This window comes from Ammospiza nelsoni, chromosome 3 (genome assembly GCF_027579445.1).
Source record: "Ammospiza nelsoni isolate bAmmNel1 chromosome 3, bAmmNel1.pri, whole genome shotgun sequence".
Lineage (NCBI taxonomy): Eukaryota > Metazoa > Chordata > Aves > Passeriformes > Passerellidae > Ammospiza > Ammospiza nelsoni.
This window is the reverse complement of record NC_080635.1, coordinates 59,382,618-59,395,199: the sequence shown is the minus strand read 5'-3', so window position 1 is coordinate 59,395,199 and position 12,582 is coordinate 59,382,618. Positions and strand designations below refer to the sequence as shown.

The following is a 12,582-nucleotide window of genomic DNA, read 5'->3' as shown; positions in this document are numbered from 1 at the left end:
GCCGAGTGCTCTCCATGTGAAGAGCAGCCAAAGTCCACCACTCTGGGACCACTGCAGGGCCATCCTGCAAATATCTGATTTGAATTCCTGCTATTACCTCCAAGCAAGCCCTTTCATCTGTTCTGCATATATTATTTTCAAAATTTACCTATTACCCTTACAATTAGTTCTGTTAATAGAAAATGCTCTGGGGGAAAATCCTATAGAAGTTTAATAAATTTTTAAGGAGCAACAATTCAGCCAGGTAGGCAGTTTAAAGCTGAGGAGTGATGCAAACCGTTAGAGCCACAAAACCAGCTCAGTGCCAGGTTTTGGTTGTTTCCTGTATCACTATTGTCATTTATAGCATAACTGACTATTATGCCCAGTTATTGAGAAGCTGTCCTATTCTGTTTCATTTCTTAGCAGTCATGTCATTATGAGCTGTCTCTCCAGAAGTTCCTGGAGGCATTAGAAACAGAAGGCATTGTAGGGACATGTAGGAGGAAGACACAATCTCTTCCCTGAAGAGAATGTTGCAAGAAATGTGACACAAAAGAAGATTTAACAGAGAAGTTCTAAACCTGAATGTCTGTCCCTTTATTCCAGTGAAGATCTGTTCTCCATTAGTAAATGCAGAATAAGGAGAAATTACTTGTCCATGTCCTTATTCTACCTCTGAAATGAACAGAAGATTACAATCTTATCTGTTGCACAATTTACATATCACGTAGAGCAGCTTGATCAATGAAAATATGCTGTTTCCCATTACCTGTGATTCCTGGAAAGTAACATGAATATTATCTAAAGAGAAAGAAAAGACCTAAGGTCTTACATAATTTATCTTTGATTAGTTCTGAGATCTCTTGCACTAGTTATTTCTTCATCTTGTGCAAACAGAAGAAACTAAAACATTACTGCAGGTGAACCCTAAGACCCATGTGTTATCAGGTAGCCAGCTTTGGCACCATTAGATTGTATTTACAAAACGTATTTGTAAATACCTTAAATATATTCTGGTTTAAAGACAATATTTTTTTAAATAATGCATCTTTAATAGACATTAAAAACGCTTTAAATTCAGAATCTGAATTCAGAATCTGGTATTTGTTAACCAGAGACAATTAAAAGTCTTGACCTCTACCTTTAATGACAGGTCTAATTTTTTTTCAGTGTCCTTCAGTAAAACATCATGCTTTCCAGATGAAACTGATATTTAAGAAGTACTTGGTTATAAAGTGCTCAGAGCAATTTTCAAGAAGAAAGAGAATGGTGGAACATAGGAAAAAAAATTCCAATTGTGGCTGATGCACCTCCTTGAGATCCCAGGTCACCACCAGATTTACACACCAGTGTACATACTGTTGATGGCACACATTGTCCAGCAAGAGCCAAACTGAGCAGTCCAACACTCCACAGAACCATACAGGAGCACAGAAATGGCCAAAGCCAGCTCACATGTACACTGCTGAAGCAGGCTAAGTTATGCCACAGACAAATTTGCACCATGTCTACACCTCTTTTTTTCTGTCTGCAAAAATGAGATGCGTAGGTTTGTGTGAAAACTGTGCTACAGAGGGAATCCAGCATCAACATCCATGTAAGTATTTAACTAACCCGGACAGTTTGATCAGGGCAGAGAGCTCATCCGCCCTCCCCTTTGTGGAACTCAAGCTCTGTTTGCACAGCTAATATCTCCCCCAGTAGCCATAAGCCCCATCCTTTGTGTATCAGCAGGCTTTAGGAAATGTTTTATCAGTTTGCAAGAGCACATAGATACAATTCCACAACAACCCTCTATGTGGCATCTGAAAGTGCCACTTAAAGGAAAATATAAGTTGTGCCCCAGAGAAGAAAGGCTATGGAAGTGTTCCTACTTAAATCTACTCTCTTTCTGTATTCATTTTTCCCTCTCTAAAAATTTTTAAGCCACAAAATCGAATTTTCTTGCTTTTGTGAAGATGGAAAAATCACTGAGGGTTTTACTCTAATTTTTAACCTTATAAAATAGATGCTCATTTGAAAATATGACTTCTAAAACTTCAATATTTTTTAACCATTATTGTAAAAACAAAGAATATAAAATTATCCTGAAAAATCAACCAGTGTATTTCTGAGCTAAAATCTTGTTTTAGCTTCAACCAAACACTATTTTTTAAGGACTGAGCAACTGTATGTGCAGTCATGCAAAGCATTTAGAAAATAAAATCAGAAATTATAAATAATTAATACTTCCGGGGAACTTTTTTAGCAAAGCAGCAAATACCTACAACTTCCACCAAATTTAACATGAGAAGCTTGATTTCTATACTACCATCTTAAAGGTCTCTTACTTTAAAGCAGAAAAACTAGGGATCTTGACATACATATTATAACACAACAAATTCTCTATTTCATACAGTGAAAGTAGCTGTCACAAATGTGATTAAAGCTCAAGTATCTGAAGGCAGAAATTTGGGCCTTGCAATTGTTCATTCTGATAAAGTGTAGAAACATGCAATATTTCAGAGTAATTAAAAGTATTTATCATACAGACATTGATATCACATGTTAAAGTTCTCTGAATTAATTAAAAATTTCAGTCTTACTGAATGCACTGAAGAAATATGACAATTGTAACAAAACAGAAGAAGTAGAATTCTACACAATGGATCTGTGGGTTCAAAGAAAGATAAAATAAGGGCCAGAACTATCTCACTGAGCTATCCTCAGCATATTAGAAAAATAAGAATTTGTTGTTTCATTAGGTCTTCAGTATATTGCTTTTGGGGAGAAATGTGAGAATCATCTTTCCCTCAGCACTCAAGCTTTCAATTTAAAATAGAAAGAAAAGTTACAGAATGTGTTATAGGAAAACATGTTTATGCATATGAGTTTTCAAGTCACCTAGGATCCTGGTGAGCTTTGTGTGAATGTTTATTTACACATTTTCATTATTTTTTAAATAAACAGCAATGTTCATCTCTTTTTGAAATAATATTTAGGTTTTAAACTGCTGAAAACACTGGTGTGTGTTCTTATGTGATGTACCCTGGCTCCACACTGGTCATCACAAGAAAGACGACTGGAATCAAATAAGAACCTGGCCCTTTATTTAAACAAACACCACCATTTAATTATTTTTTAAATTTAAAATTACTATCTGTTCAAAAAAATTCATTAAATTCCTATATAAAAGTAAAAACTTGATGTAACATGCTTTTAGACAATTTTACTTAGTCCTTGTCAGAAATATTTACAGACACAAATAATTTTCAACCTCATTTTCTTGTGGGAGAGAGGATGAAGGAGAAAAGAACAGCAAGAAAGAGGCTCTGTCACTGTTCAAGGCAGTTTGAAGGGCACACTTGAGCAAGTTTCTGGGCTCACATACACAAACACTTGATCCATATTTGTGAATACAGGAAGAGGTCTTGTTTCCCTCCAGTAAGCAGTGAAAAAAACTTCAAAAGTGCAAGAACTGATTTGAAGTGTAACTATACTCTAAATTCCTCTAAATTTTCTGAGTCTGAATCACTCACCTTTGTCACATGATGCTTTTCATGTTGTACAGGAATCTTAAACATTTGGCACCAATATGTTGTGTCCTTGTCTGGCACAGGCACCTGTCTTAATAAAAAGGGCACAAACACAGTATTATCATAGAATCACAGAGTGGTTTGGGTTGGAAGGGACCTTAGCGGTCCAGATCCAGTTCCAATCCCCTTGCTTTAGGCAGGGACACCTTCCACTAGACCAGACTGCTCAAAGCCCCATCCCTTGAAAACTTCCAGGGATCCACAGCTTCTCTGGGCAGGGTGTTCCAAAGCCTCATCAACCTCACAGTGAAGAATTTCTTCCTTATGTTTAATCTACATATAAAAGTCACACTACTCGTTGTGTGAGTCAAGGCTTTGGCTACTGCCTTATTCCCTTCTCCACAGAAACCCACAGCATGGAGGTTTCTACATCATGTAGGAGTAACTTACGTCTTTGTTTGTCAAGTCAAAGTACGGCAAAGAGGCGGACGAGACTTCCTCTCTCTCCGGGTTCAGCAGGCGCAGACTCTTTGTACCACGATTCGATCCGTGGTAATTTTGCCCTGCTTCTCCCATATCTTTGTGGTGGTAGGCCCATATTACCCGCACTGTGCTCTCCTGAAAAATCAAAGCAGAATGTCCACAAGGGATAGGAGCAACATCTTCCTTACACAGTTCCTATAATTCCTGCAATAGCTGTGACACAGGTGTATTTAAGCAATGACAATGTATCCTAGAGGAGCAGTCATCTACCTACAGAATTTGGCCTTTGAAATAAATAATGTTTTATACTCAGTGGGTTAACTGGAAATACACAGAAATTAAATTGTTCTCTGAAAGACTCCTTCCCTAATGTAGTGAACTGAAATCATATCTTCAAATGGCAGAAAAGACTCATAAAGAAGTAACAAGCTAAATGCATTACAAACATTTCTCTAGAGATGTTACTTATTTGATCAGCAACCAGAATGTTTCCCCGCCAGACATTTTCCAGGCTCAAGTCTGTGAAGATGTGAACACCTTCAGTGAATTGTTGTCCTTAGATGTTATGGAAAATTAACATTCAATTACAGAACAGATTTACATATTAAAAATCAATCTACAGCCACTATACAGATCAGTTCTCTGTAAACGATTCTCAGATTACAAGAATGACCCTTGAGACTAAGTGCTATAATAAATCCTGAAGTGTCTCAAAATGCTAAATTATACTGAGAATTTGGAGCAGGTGTGCAAACCAGAGACCCACTGACTGCCTGGGAAACTGGTGGTTTATACAGGTGGCATTTGCTTCCTGCATTTTCAGCCTCTCATGTTGCTATAATTGCATATATTGTAAAAACACAGATAATTAATATAGTGTTTTACTCCTATAGTAATGCCTCTAAAAGAAGAAGTAAACAAGCCAAAGCAGAGAAAGCCGCCTTGCAAATCTCTCTAACCTTTCTGTCATTTCCAATACCAAAGTCATCACCTTCATGTAATTTAAGATTATGTTTAGGAAATAGCGCAGCAATCCCTAGGGCAACAGAAGAATTTACCATGACAATTATTTTACCATGGGAAGTTTTACCATAGTTTTTTTCACTCTTAATTTTGAATAAAGAAATAAAGCAAACAGACCCTTTAAATATATATTCTCCAATTTTTTAAAAAAATTGTTTTTTAGATCAATTAAAAGTTAGTGCAGAATCTTAAAAGTATTTCCCAATTTGGCCTCCCTTGAATGGTTGTAACAATGGCATATAGGACTTGATGGCGCAGAAGTATCTATTTCTATCTTGTGTACACTTGTTAGAAATTACAGAACATAATGTATTAAAGTACAAAAACAAAGAAAGCTGAAATTTAAACATAATAGTTTAAAAAAAGTAGCGCGAGTATTTTACCTGAGCAAACAGGAAAGTGAATTTCTCTAATTCTGTCCTTTTACTAAAAAGATATTTCAATTACCAGCTTAATAACCATACACACATTTATCCTGTGTTAATTATTTCATCTCTCTACATAGAGTCAGAGACTCTTACCGTTATGCTCTTGTCATTTGTGTCACAAGTGTGCAGCTCTCTGCTAAAAGCCAGTATTGTATGTGTACTGTTTTCCATGGCATATTCCAGATGGTAATCCTGTTGAGGGTCCTTCTTTAGTACTCTATTTTCATCTGTAAAATAATCCTGTTATGAAAGAAAGGTGGCCCATTATTAGAATATAATATTAAAAAGGAAACTCGATGTACAGTACTGAAGCCTTTTTCAAATCATGTAAATTTCTGCAGTGTCAGTTTTGAATTAAACATTAAATTTGAGGTGGCACTAAACTATTTTTTATACAAAATCTCCAAGAAAGCAACCCTCCTGATAAACAGCTTCAAGAATGCTTTAGGTAATTTTAGCAACATGCTGCCTGTATGCAACTGCAGAAATAAAGGTTGGATCCAGCAACCAAGAAGCTTTATTTATCATAACTGGGATGTCATGAGCTCCGGGAGAAATTAAAGAGAGAATGAAATTCACTTAATATTTGCATCAACAATAGTGTCACTCCTTTTTTTCACAACTTTTCCTATGTTTTTTTCTTTCCCACAAAAAACAAACCTCTTGAATGAACATTGACTGGAACCAGAAACCCTACGGCTTAACTAGCACGAAAAGTGCTCATTTCATACAAAAGCTGCTGGGATTAGGTTGAGGTTTTGGAAGAGGCAAGGGAGCTGTTTGTAAGAAAGATGCTTCCCATCCAGGGTTCTGCAGAGGCCCAGCACAAAGGAGTAGCATGGCAGCAATGTCAGGTCATTAACCTCCTCACCCCGGATTCCTGCAGCTGGGACCCGTCCCTCCCTCTCCTCCCACCCTGGCCACCTAGGAAGGGCTGGCCACTGCCTCAGAAGCACCTCCTCTGGTCACCCTCCTTGGGGTTTTAGGCTGTTTCTGCTTGCTTTGGGGTAGGGAAGAGTCTTTTAAGTAAGCAATGTATTTCTCATGCCAAACAGGCTACTGGCAGACACCATTAATTGTGTGGTGTCTTTGCAAAATAATGCAGCACTGTCTGGTCAGGCATTTATTTCTCTATCTGCTTGGACCTCTGTTCACTTTTGGACATTTCTAACTTTCCTCTTTCATTAAGGTTGAGGTAACCAATCTGAAAAACAGTAAAAGGTTATGTCCAAGTATTTTGATAGCAGTAAAAAAATAACTGAAACTTCATTAATTCACTAAAGGGTCATTTAGGAGCTGTAATCTTAAACTTAATTCCACCCTAGAAATCTGTGTGTGGGCAAGACACCAGGAAGTTCTTCTTTTCCTGTCACCACTTCTTACAAATACAAATGATTAAGTACATACATGAGAGAATAGGCAAATGGAAAAATAATCACTAAAAAGAGCAAAACACAGGCCTGGGACCTGAAAGAAAGTGAACTGATGAGTTGTATTGGTTTAGAGAAATAACTTGGATTTGCTGTTTTCCAGACAGAAATAATAACATTGTTTTGCAATGGTTCTTTGAAGATAGATACTTTATGGGATCAAAACCCTCTACTTTTACCATGCATCAGAACTTGGGAAGAGGCAGTGTATTGCCTATGCATTAGTACAATTCCTGCTCTGAAAACACTCTTCTGTGGAATCTCCATTTCCATCTTTTAGTAAGCGTTTGCCTGGACAAGAATTGTAACCCTGTGAACATCAGTTTTTATTGAAGTGCGATATCTTTTCTTAAATGTTACCTTAAATTGGAGGAACACATTCTTAGTGAATGCCCCCACACTTTGAAATATTGAGGAATACAAATTCAAGAGCAACTTTTGCTCATGTGAACAGACTCAAAGTCTCTGCCTGAAACCAGTGTGAAGGAAAGCTGAGAAATGTGAAGAAAAGATGTGCACACTCAAATGTTTTGTGGTAAACTTCACAATTTCATGACAAGTCTAGAGGACACAGGTCTAACCAGAAAAAAACCCCTTTGATAAAGTCCTGATTTCCATGAGCCTGAGGCAAGAATGCAACAATAATGCAAAGAAGTTCTGTAATTAAGGAGTAAGCTCAGATATGCCTTGATAACGTGATTGTCAGTGTAATTATCTCACCCAGCTGGATGACAGTCACAGACAGGTCACAGTTCTGGCTCACCAAGAGGGGCCCATTTTATGGCTGGTGAATGCTTTGGGGAAGGTGGCCCCAAATCCCAGGCCCCCAGAGAGGACCAGGCTGCTCCCCATGGGATGAGAACTGCACTGGGAACTCACACTGCTGCCTGCTCAGGCACTGGGTGCCCAACCCTGCTGTCAAAAATGAACAGAACCTTGCTGATTTCAGTGATTTCACCTGAAATTATTTGGTGGCTCGATGTAGCTAATGCTATTTTTACTTCCTTTGTTGAAAATTATCCAGACGTTCATCATAAAAATAAAATCAAATTATGTCACACAAAAAATGCCACCAACAAAATCCCCCAAAATAAAACAAAGAACAACAACATAAAACAGCAAAAACAAAAAGCCTGAACAACTCAAAATTTGATTGCTCAACCTCTCACATGAAAATGGTTTGTGTTCCAGTTTTAAAACAAAATAATGCCACATTGTCCAGGAACCATATGAATCTCTCTCTGTTCACACAGAAGATTTTAAGTCAAACGATGTAGACTTTGCTCAATTTACTCATCAAAGCTTAAAAGCCTTTAAGATGCATTTATGTACAAAACAGAATGAACAAAAGGTTTTCAAAAATGACAACACAGTGACAATCTGCGATGCCACATCTTTTTCAGCCACAATTTGGAAAAACCTGCCATCTGGAAAAGTAAAAAAATGTTACATATATCTATGTAGATATATGTCTGTACTGCTATATATATTCTATGGTTCATTTCAGAGTAGAACAATAAAAATAAAGTCCTGCTGCCAAAAGTCCTGGTGCAAATGCAATTAAAACCATCACATTTGGACTGCCTACACTCCACTCTTTTATCTAGTCAAAGGAGAAAGCTGTATAGCTCTGAAGGCCTTTGAAATGTGGCAGTACAGAGGATGGATCTACCAGAACCCAGAGAGGGTAAACTGGGCATTTGGGTTTCAGTTAAACTAAAGGAATATAAATTTAATTTGAAACTCTCCCAGGTCCCGACTACTATAACACAGAGCTTATCCAAATTCACAAGTTTCACTTATTTAATTCTGTAAAGCCGTGGGATGATTTAATCCACAGTATTGCAGAGCTTTGATATCTATCACAGATAGTTCTAAAATGGACTTCGTACTGGAACAGTTTATCCTTCCCAACAAGCAGAAAAAGGCTCTAACATGGTACAATCTTTTTTTACACAGAGCTGGTTTTGCTACCCCAGACAGTTAGGCAGAAAACCTGTGTCTTTTGTAGGGTAGATTATACTGATACAAGTCCCCTGAATTTCATGAAGTTCCAACAGATCTACAGGAATTGTCAAGTCCTGCAAACTGGATTTCTAAAACACTCTCATGTATGTGGAAAAACCCACAATATGGTTTTATATACTGATTCTGTACTTGTATCCAGGTTCTCCACACAAAAATTATATATCATATGTTTAATAAAGTTTTCAAATTACACATCAGCTTTACAGAACTTTAGGAATTAGTTAAAGAAAAGAATAAAGTAACTATATTTTTCTATTGGTTCTTTAAAGACTAAGTGTTTAAAAAGCTTCACAAATGTTATTGGTCATGCTACATGATAACAAAGATGTCTGTTTCAGGATTTAGGTATGTAAATTGTTTACATGTGAAACGTTTAAATTTGTTGTACACCCTTTGATGATATTGCATAAAATGGCATATTGAACTCTGAACTAAGTTGTGCAATCCATCAAATAATTAAGTATCTCCTTCCTCACATTACCTAAAAGTTGAAATAAGATATGGAAAATGAAAAATCTTCCTGACATTACAAGATATTTTATGCTCTTTTCCAGATGTGCGGCAGATCATGTTATACTGTTTTTCAGATACTATTAGCCACTCTCCTTCTTAAAAAAAATACTTTGAGGTATATATGGTTTCTGATTTCTGTTCCACAAACAGTCAGGGAGAGTAATTTCTTAAGGATGTGAAAAGATGCTGGTTTCTCCTTTGAGAATGCAAGCACAGCTGCAGAGGGAAGCCTGACCCCAAAAGCCCCACCAGCTGTCATCACACACTGAAACAGGTGTTTATGGGACTCTCCCCCCAGACCTTTACAATGCACAAGATTGTTTTGTTTATGATATCAGTTTCCCGTCCTAAATTATATATATCACCTTTCAACCTCAAGGAGCATAAAATAATTCTCAGATTGTGGCCCCATCCAGCAATTGCCTCATGAGCTCAGCTTGTGAGAAACTCAGCCACCCCATTTATGTGCACTGCCTTTCTCTAACTGGGCCATCACTGCTGCTCCAGCACCAGTCTAACACTCAAAAGTGGAAAAAGGGACAAGTCAGGAACGAGAAATGACAGGAAAATAAGCCATCTTTCTACTTGTCCTCACTGATGTTCTGCAGCCAATCCATGGAATTTGAAACATCACTGTCCTGGTTTAGGGCAAATTTGGGATGAAAATTCCAAAGGGGTTCCTCTAGAAAGCAGATTCAAGTGGCCTCTCCCCCAGCTGGTTCAGGAAAAGATTTCCTGGGAGAAAAGTGGAAGAAAACTGTTTATTTAGCAAACAAAGTATTCACAAGCATAAAAATTGAATAATATCAAACAATAAAACTTCTTGCTGTTCTGAAGAGATGGCAAATTCAGGAAGTCCTTTTCGTGGGGCGTAGCTCAGCTCACTCAATCTCTTATCCATCCCTCCTGCGCTGGAAAATGCCATGTCCTGGGCCCCAGTGAGCCACAGGTGTGAGCTCCCGGTGTTTTTCTGCATTTTTTGATCCAAAGCAGGCTGATCAGTTCCAAGAAAACAGTCCAGGGAACTTCTCTGCCTCAGCTAGCTAAAAACTAACTAAAAAGCAAAGGAGAGCTCTCTCCTGCTCTCTCCATGCTGCAGACACCACAGTGAGCAGGAACGCTGAAGCTCTTATCTCTGCTTTTGAATACAGTCACCTCAGACATTCCACTCCTTCTCCCCACTTTACTCTCAGATCTACTTTGAAAGGTGCAGAACTTAACATCCAGCATGAACAGAACAGACAATTGGGGATACAAGCATGATAAAGTCACCCTAGAACAATCCCCAAATTACCAAGCTGATGCCAATGACCAGGACCAAAGAGAAGCTTGGCAAAAAGGATCATGAAGCTGTAACAAAGATGAAAGTTGGTGTAGGAGAGGATTTATCTTAGTATAAATAGGCTGGATAAACTGCTACAGTAATGAAAAGAATGGAACCAAACATTTGTTTGAAATAAGCACCAAGTTATGCCTTTCTGGGTTTCCAAAAAAAATAACTGTGGTTAACATTTCTCTTTTTTTTTTATTGTTGCATTCAATTTAAATGGAATCCTGCTGCTCAAGGTTCCAGTACACGCTAGATGTTACCACCTAAAAGAAGCTGGTTTTACACTGTATTTGGCAAGAACCAAACAGAGTATGAGTTTACAAATAAGCAAACCAAACTGTTTTGCAACCTCAAATAAATTTCAGCTTGAGTTTCAGGCAAAGATCTTACTATGTTCTTATGCTGGGGAAAAGCAGAGCCCACTCACAGCAGCCAAACATGAGGCAGGAGCCTGAAAGCATCACTGTTCTGTACAAGAACACCTTGAGAGCATTCCAGTTGACTGAACCAATCTTGAGATTGGTTGCAAATGAAAAAATAACCATACAAAAGGGTACAGCAACAGCAATCAAGTAGTTGCAGTACGTTCCTAAAGTAACTGGGATCAGTAAGTTCACAGCCACTGTCCCATGGGCAGTCTGTTTATAATTGATTTATTAGTTTAGGGGGGGTGGGAGCATGTTGCATTGGCTTTTGTTCAGGAGGTTTTTTGTTTGCTTCTGGTTGTTTGGGTGGGTGGGTTTTTGGGAGGTTGGGGGTGTGGGTTTGGGTTCTTTTGTTTTACATTTTTACCTACACAACAGATTATCAGAAGGGATTCAGTCCTTGCTAGGAAGCCTGGATCTCGCTCACATGGGCAGTTTTGAGAAGCTGTACACAATTCTTGGTACAACTCAGGTTAAACTGGCTGACATACACTAGGTTGTGGGTTATTTACTTCAGGTGCACTACTAACTCTGACAAGGACAGAAAGTTTTTATCTCTAACAAATGATTGTGCGTGTGTGTCTGTACTTTAAATGCAGACCTAAACATATACACAAAGACACACATTTCCATTTGTGTATTTACAGAAACAGATAATGCCTGTATATGTGTGTACGTTCATATATTTTCTTCACAAAAGAGGGCTTGTATTTTTTTATACATGAAACACAATTATTTACTTAGAAATATGCCTTTTCTCATTCAGACTTGAATACACTTCTGTATATTTCTTATACGAGAGAATAGAAGAATATCTTCTTACATTTCTTATACTTCTTATAGAAGCGTATATTCACTTGAATACACTTGTGTATATTTCTTATATCCAGTTAAATGGTGCCCAGGGTGGCTTACAGCTGGCAGTGGAATCCCTTTGTTTTTGTGAAATTCACGAGAAGTAAAACACATCACTTTCTCTGCACACAAATGAAAACACTGAAGTGTGGAGACCTGTCTATCTTAGCACAAGAAGGTATGAGAGGCACTAGTGGCTAGAGGTTGAAATATGACTGTCCTGGTTTAGGGCAAATTTGGGAGGAAACTTCCAAAGGGGTTCCTCTAGAAAGCAGATTCCAGCTGCCCCTCCCCCAACTGCTTCAGGAAAAGATTTCCTGGGAGAAAAGTGGAAGAAAAACATTTATTTAGCAAACAAAGTATTCACAAGCATAAAAATTGAATAATATCAAACAATAAAACCTCTTGCTGTCCTGAAGAGATGGCAAATTCAGGGAGTCCTTGTGATGGGCTGTAGCTTGGTTTGCTCAGTCTCTTATCAGTCCCTCCTGTGCTGGAAAATGCCATGTCCCAGGCCCCAGTGAGCCACAGGTGTGAGCTCCCGGTGTTCTGGATTTTTTGATCCAGAGC

General features: G+C 38.0%; 1 protein-coding gene across 2 annotated transcripts in view; it reads right to left on the bottom strand.

The window, feature by feature from the left end:
- The window catches only part of MOXD1 (monooxygenase DBH like 1), a 64,191-nt gene that overhangs the window by 31,206 nt on the left and 20,403 nt on the right, over positions 1–12,582 (bottom strand). For both annotated transcript variants that reach the window (XM_059468931.1, XM_059468930.1), the window contains exons 2-4: positions 5,525–5,671; positions 3,948–4,115; positions 3,501–3,584 (exon numbers count right to left, since the gene is read on the bottom strand). In XM_059468931.1, coding sequence (XP_059324914.1) covers positions 3,501–3,584; positions 3,948–4,115; positions 5,525–5,671 — 399 coding nt within the window. The remainder of the gene's footprint in view (positions 1–3,500; positions 3,585–3,947; positions 4,116–5,524; positions 5,672–12,582) is intronic.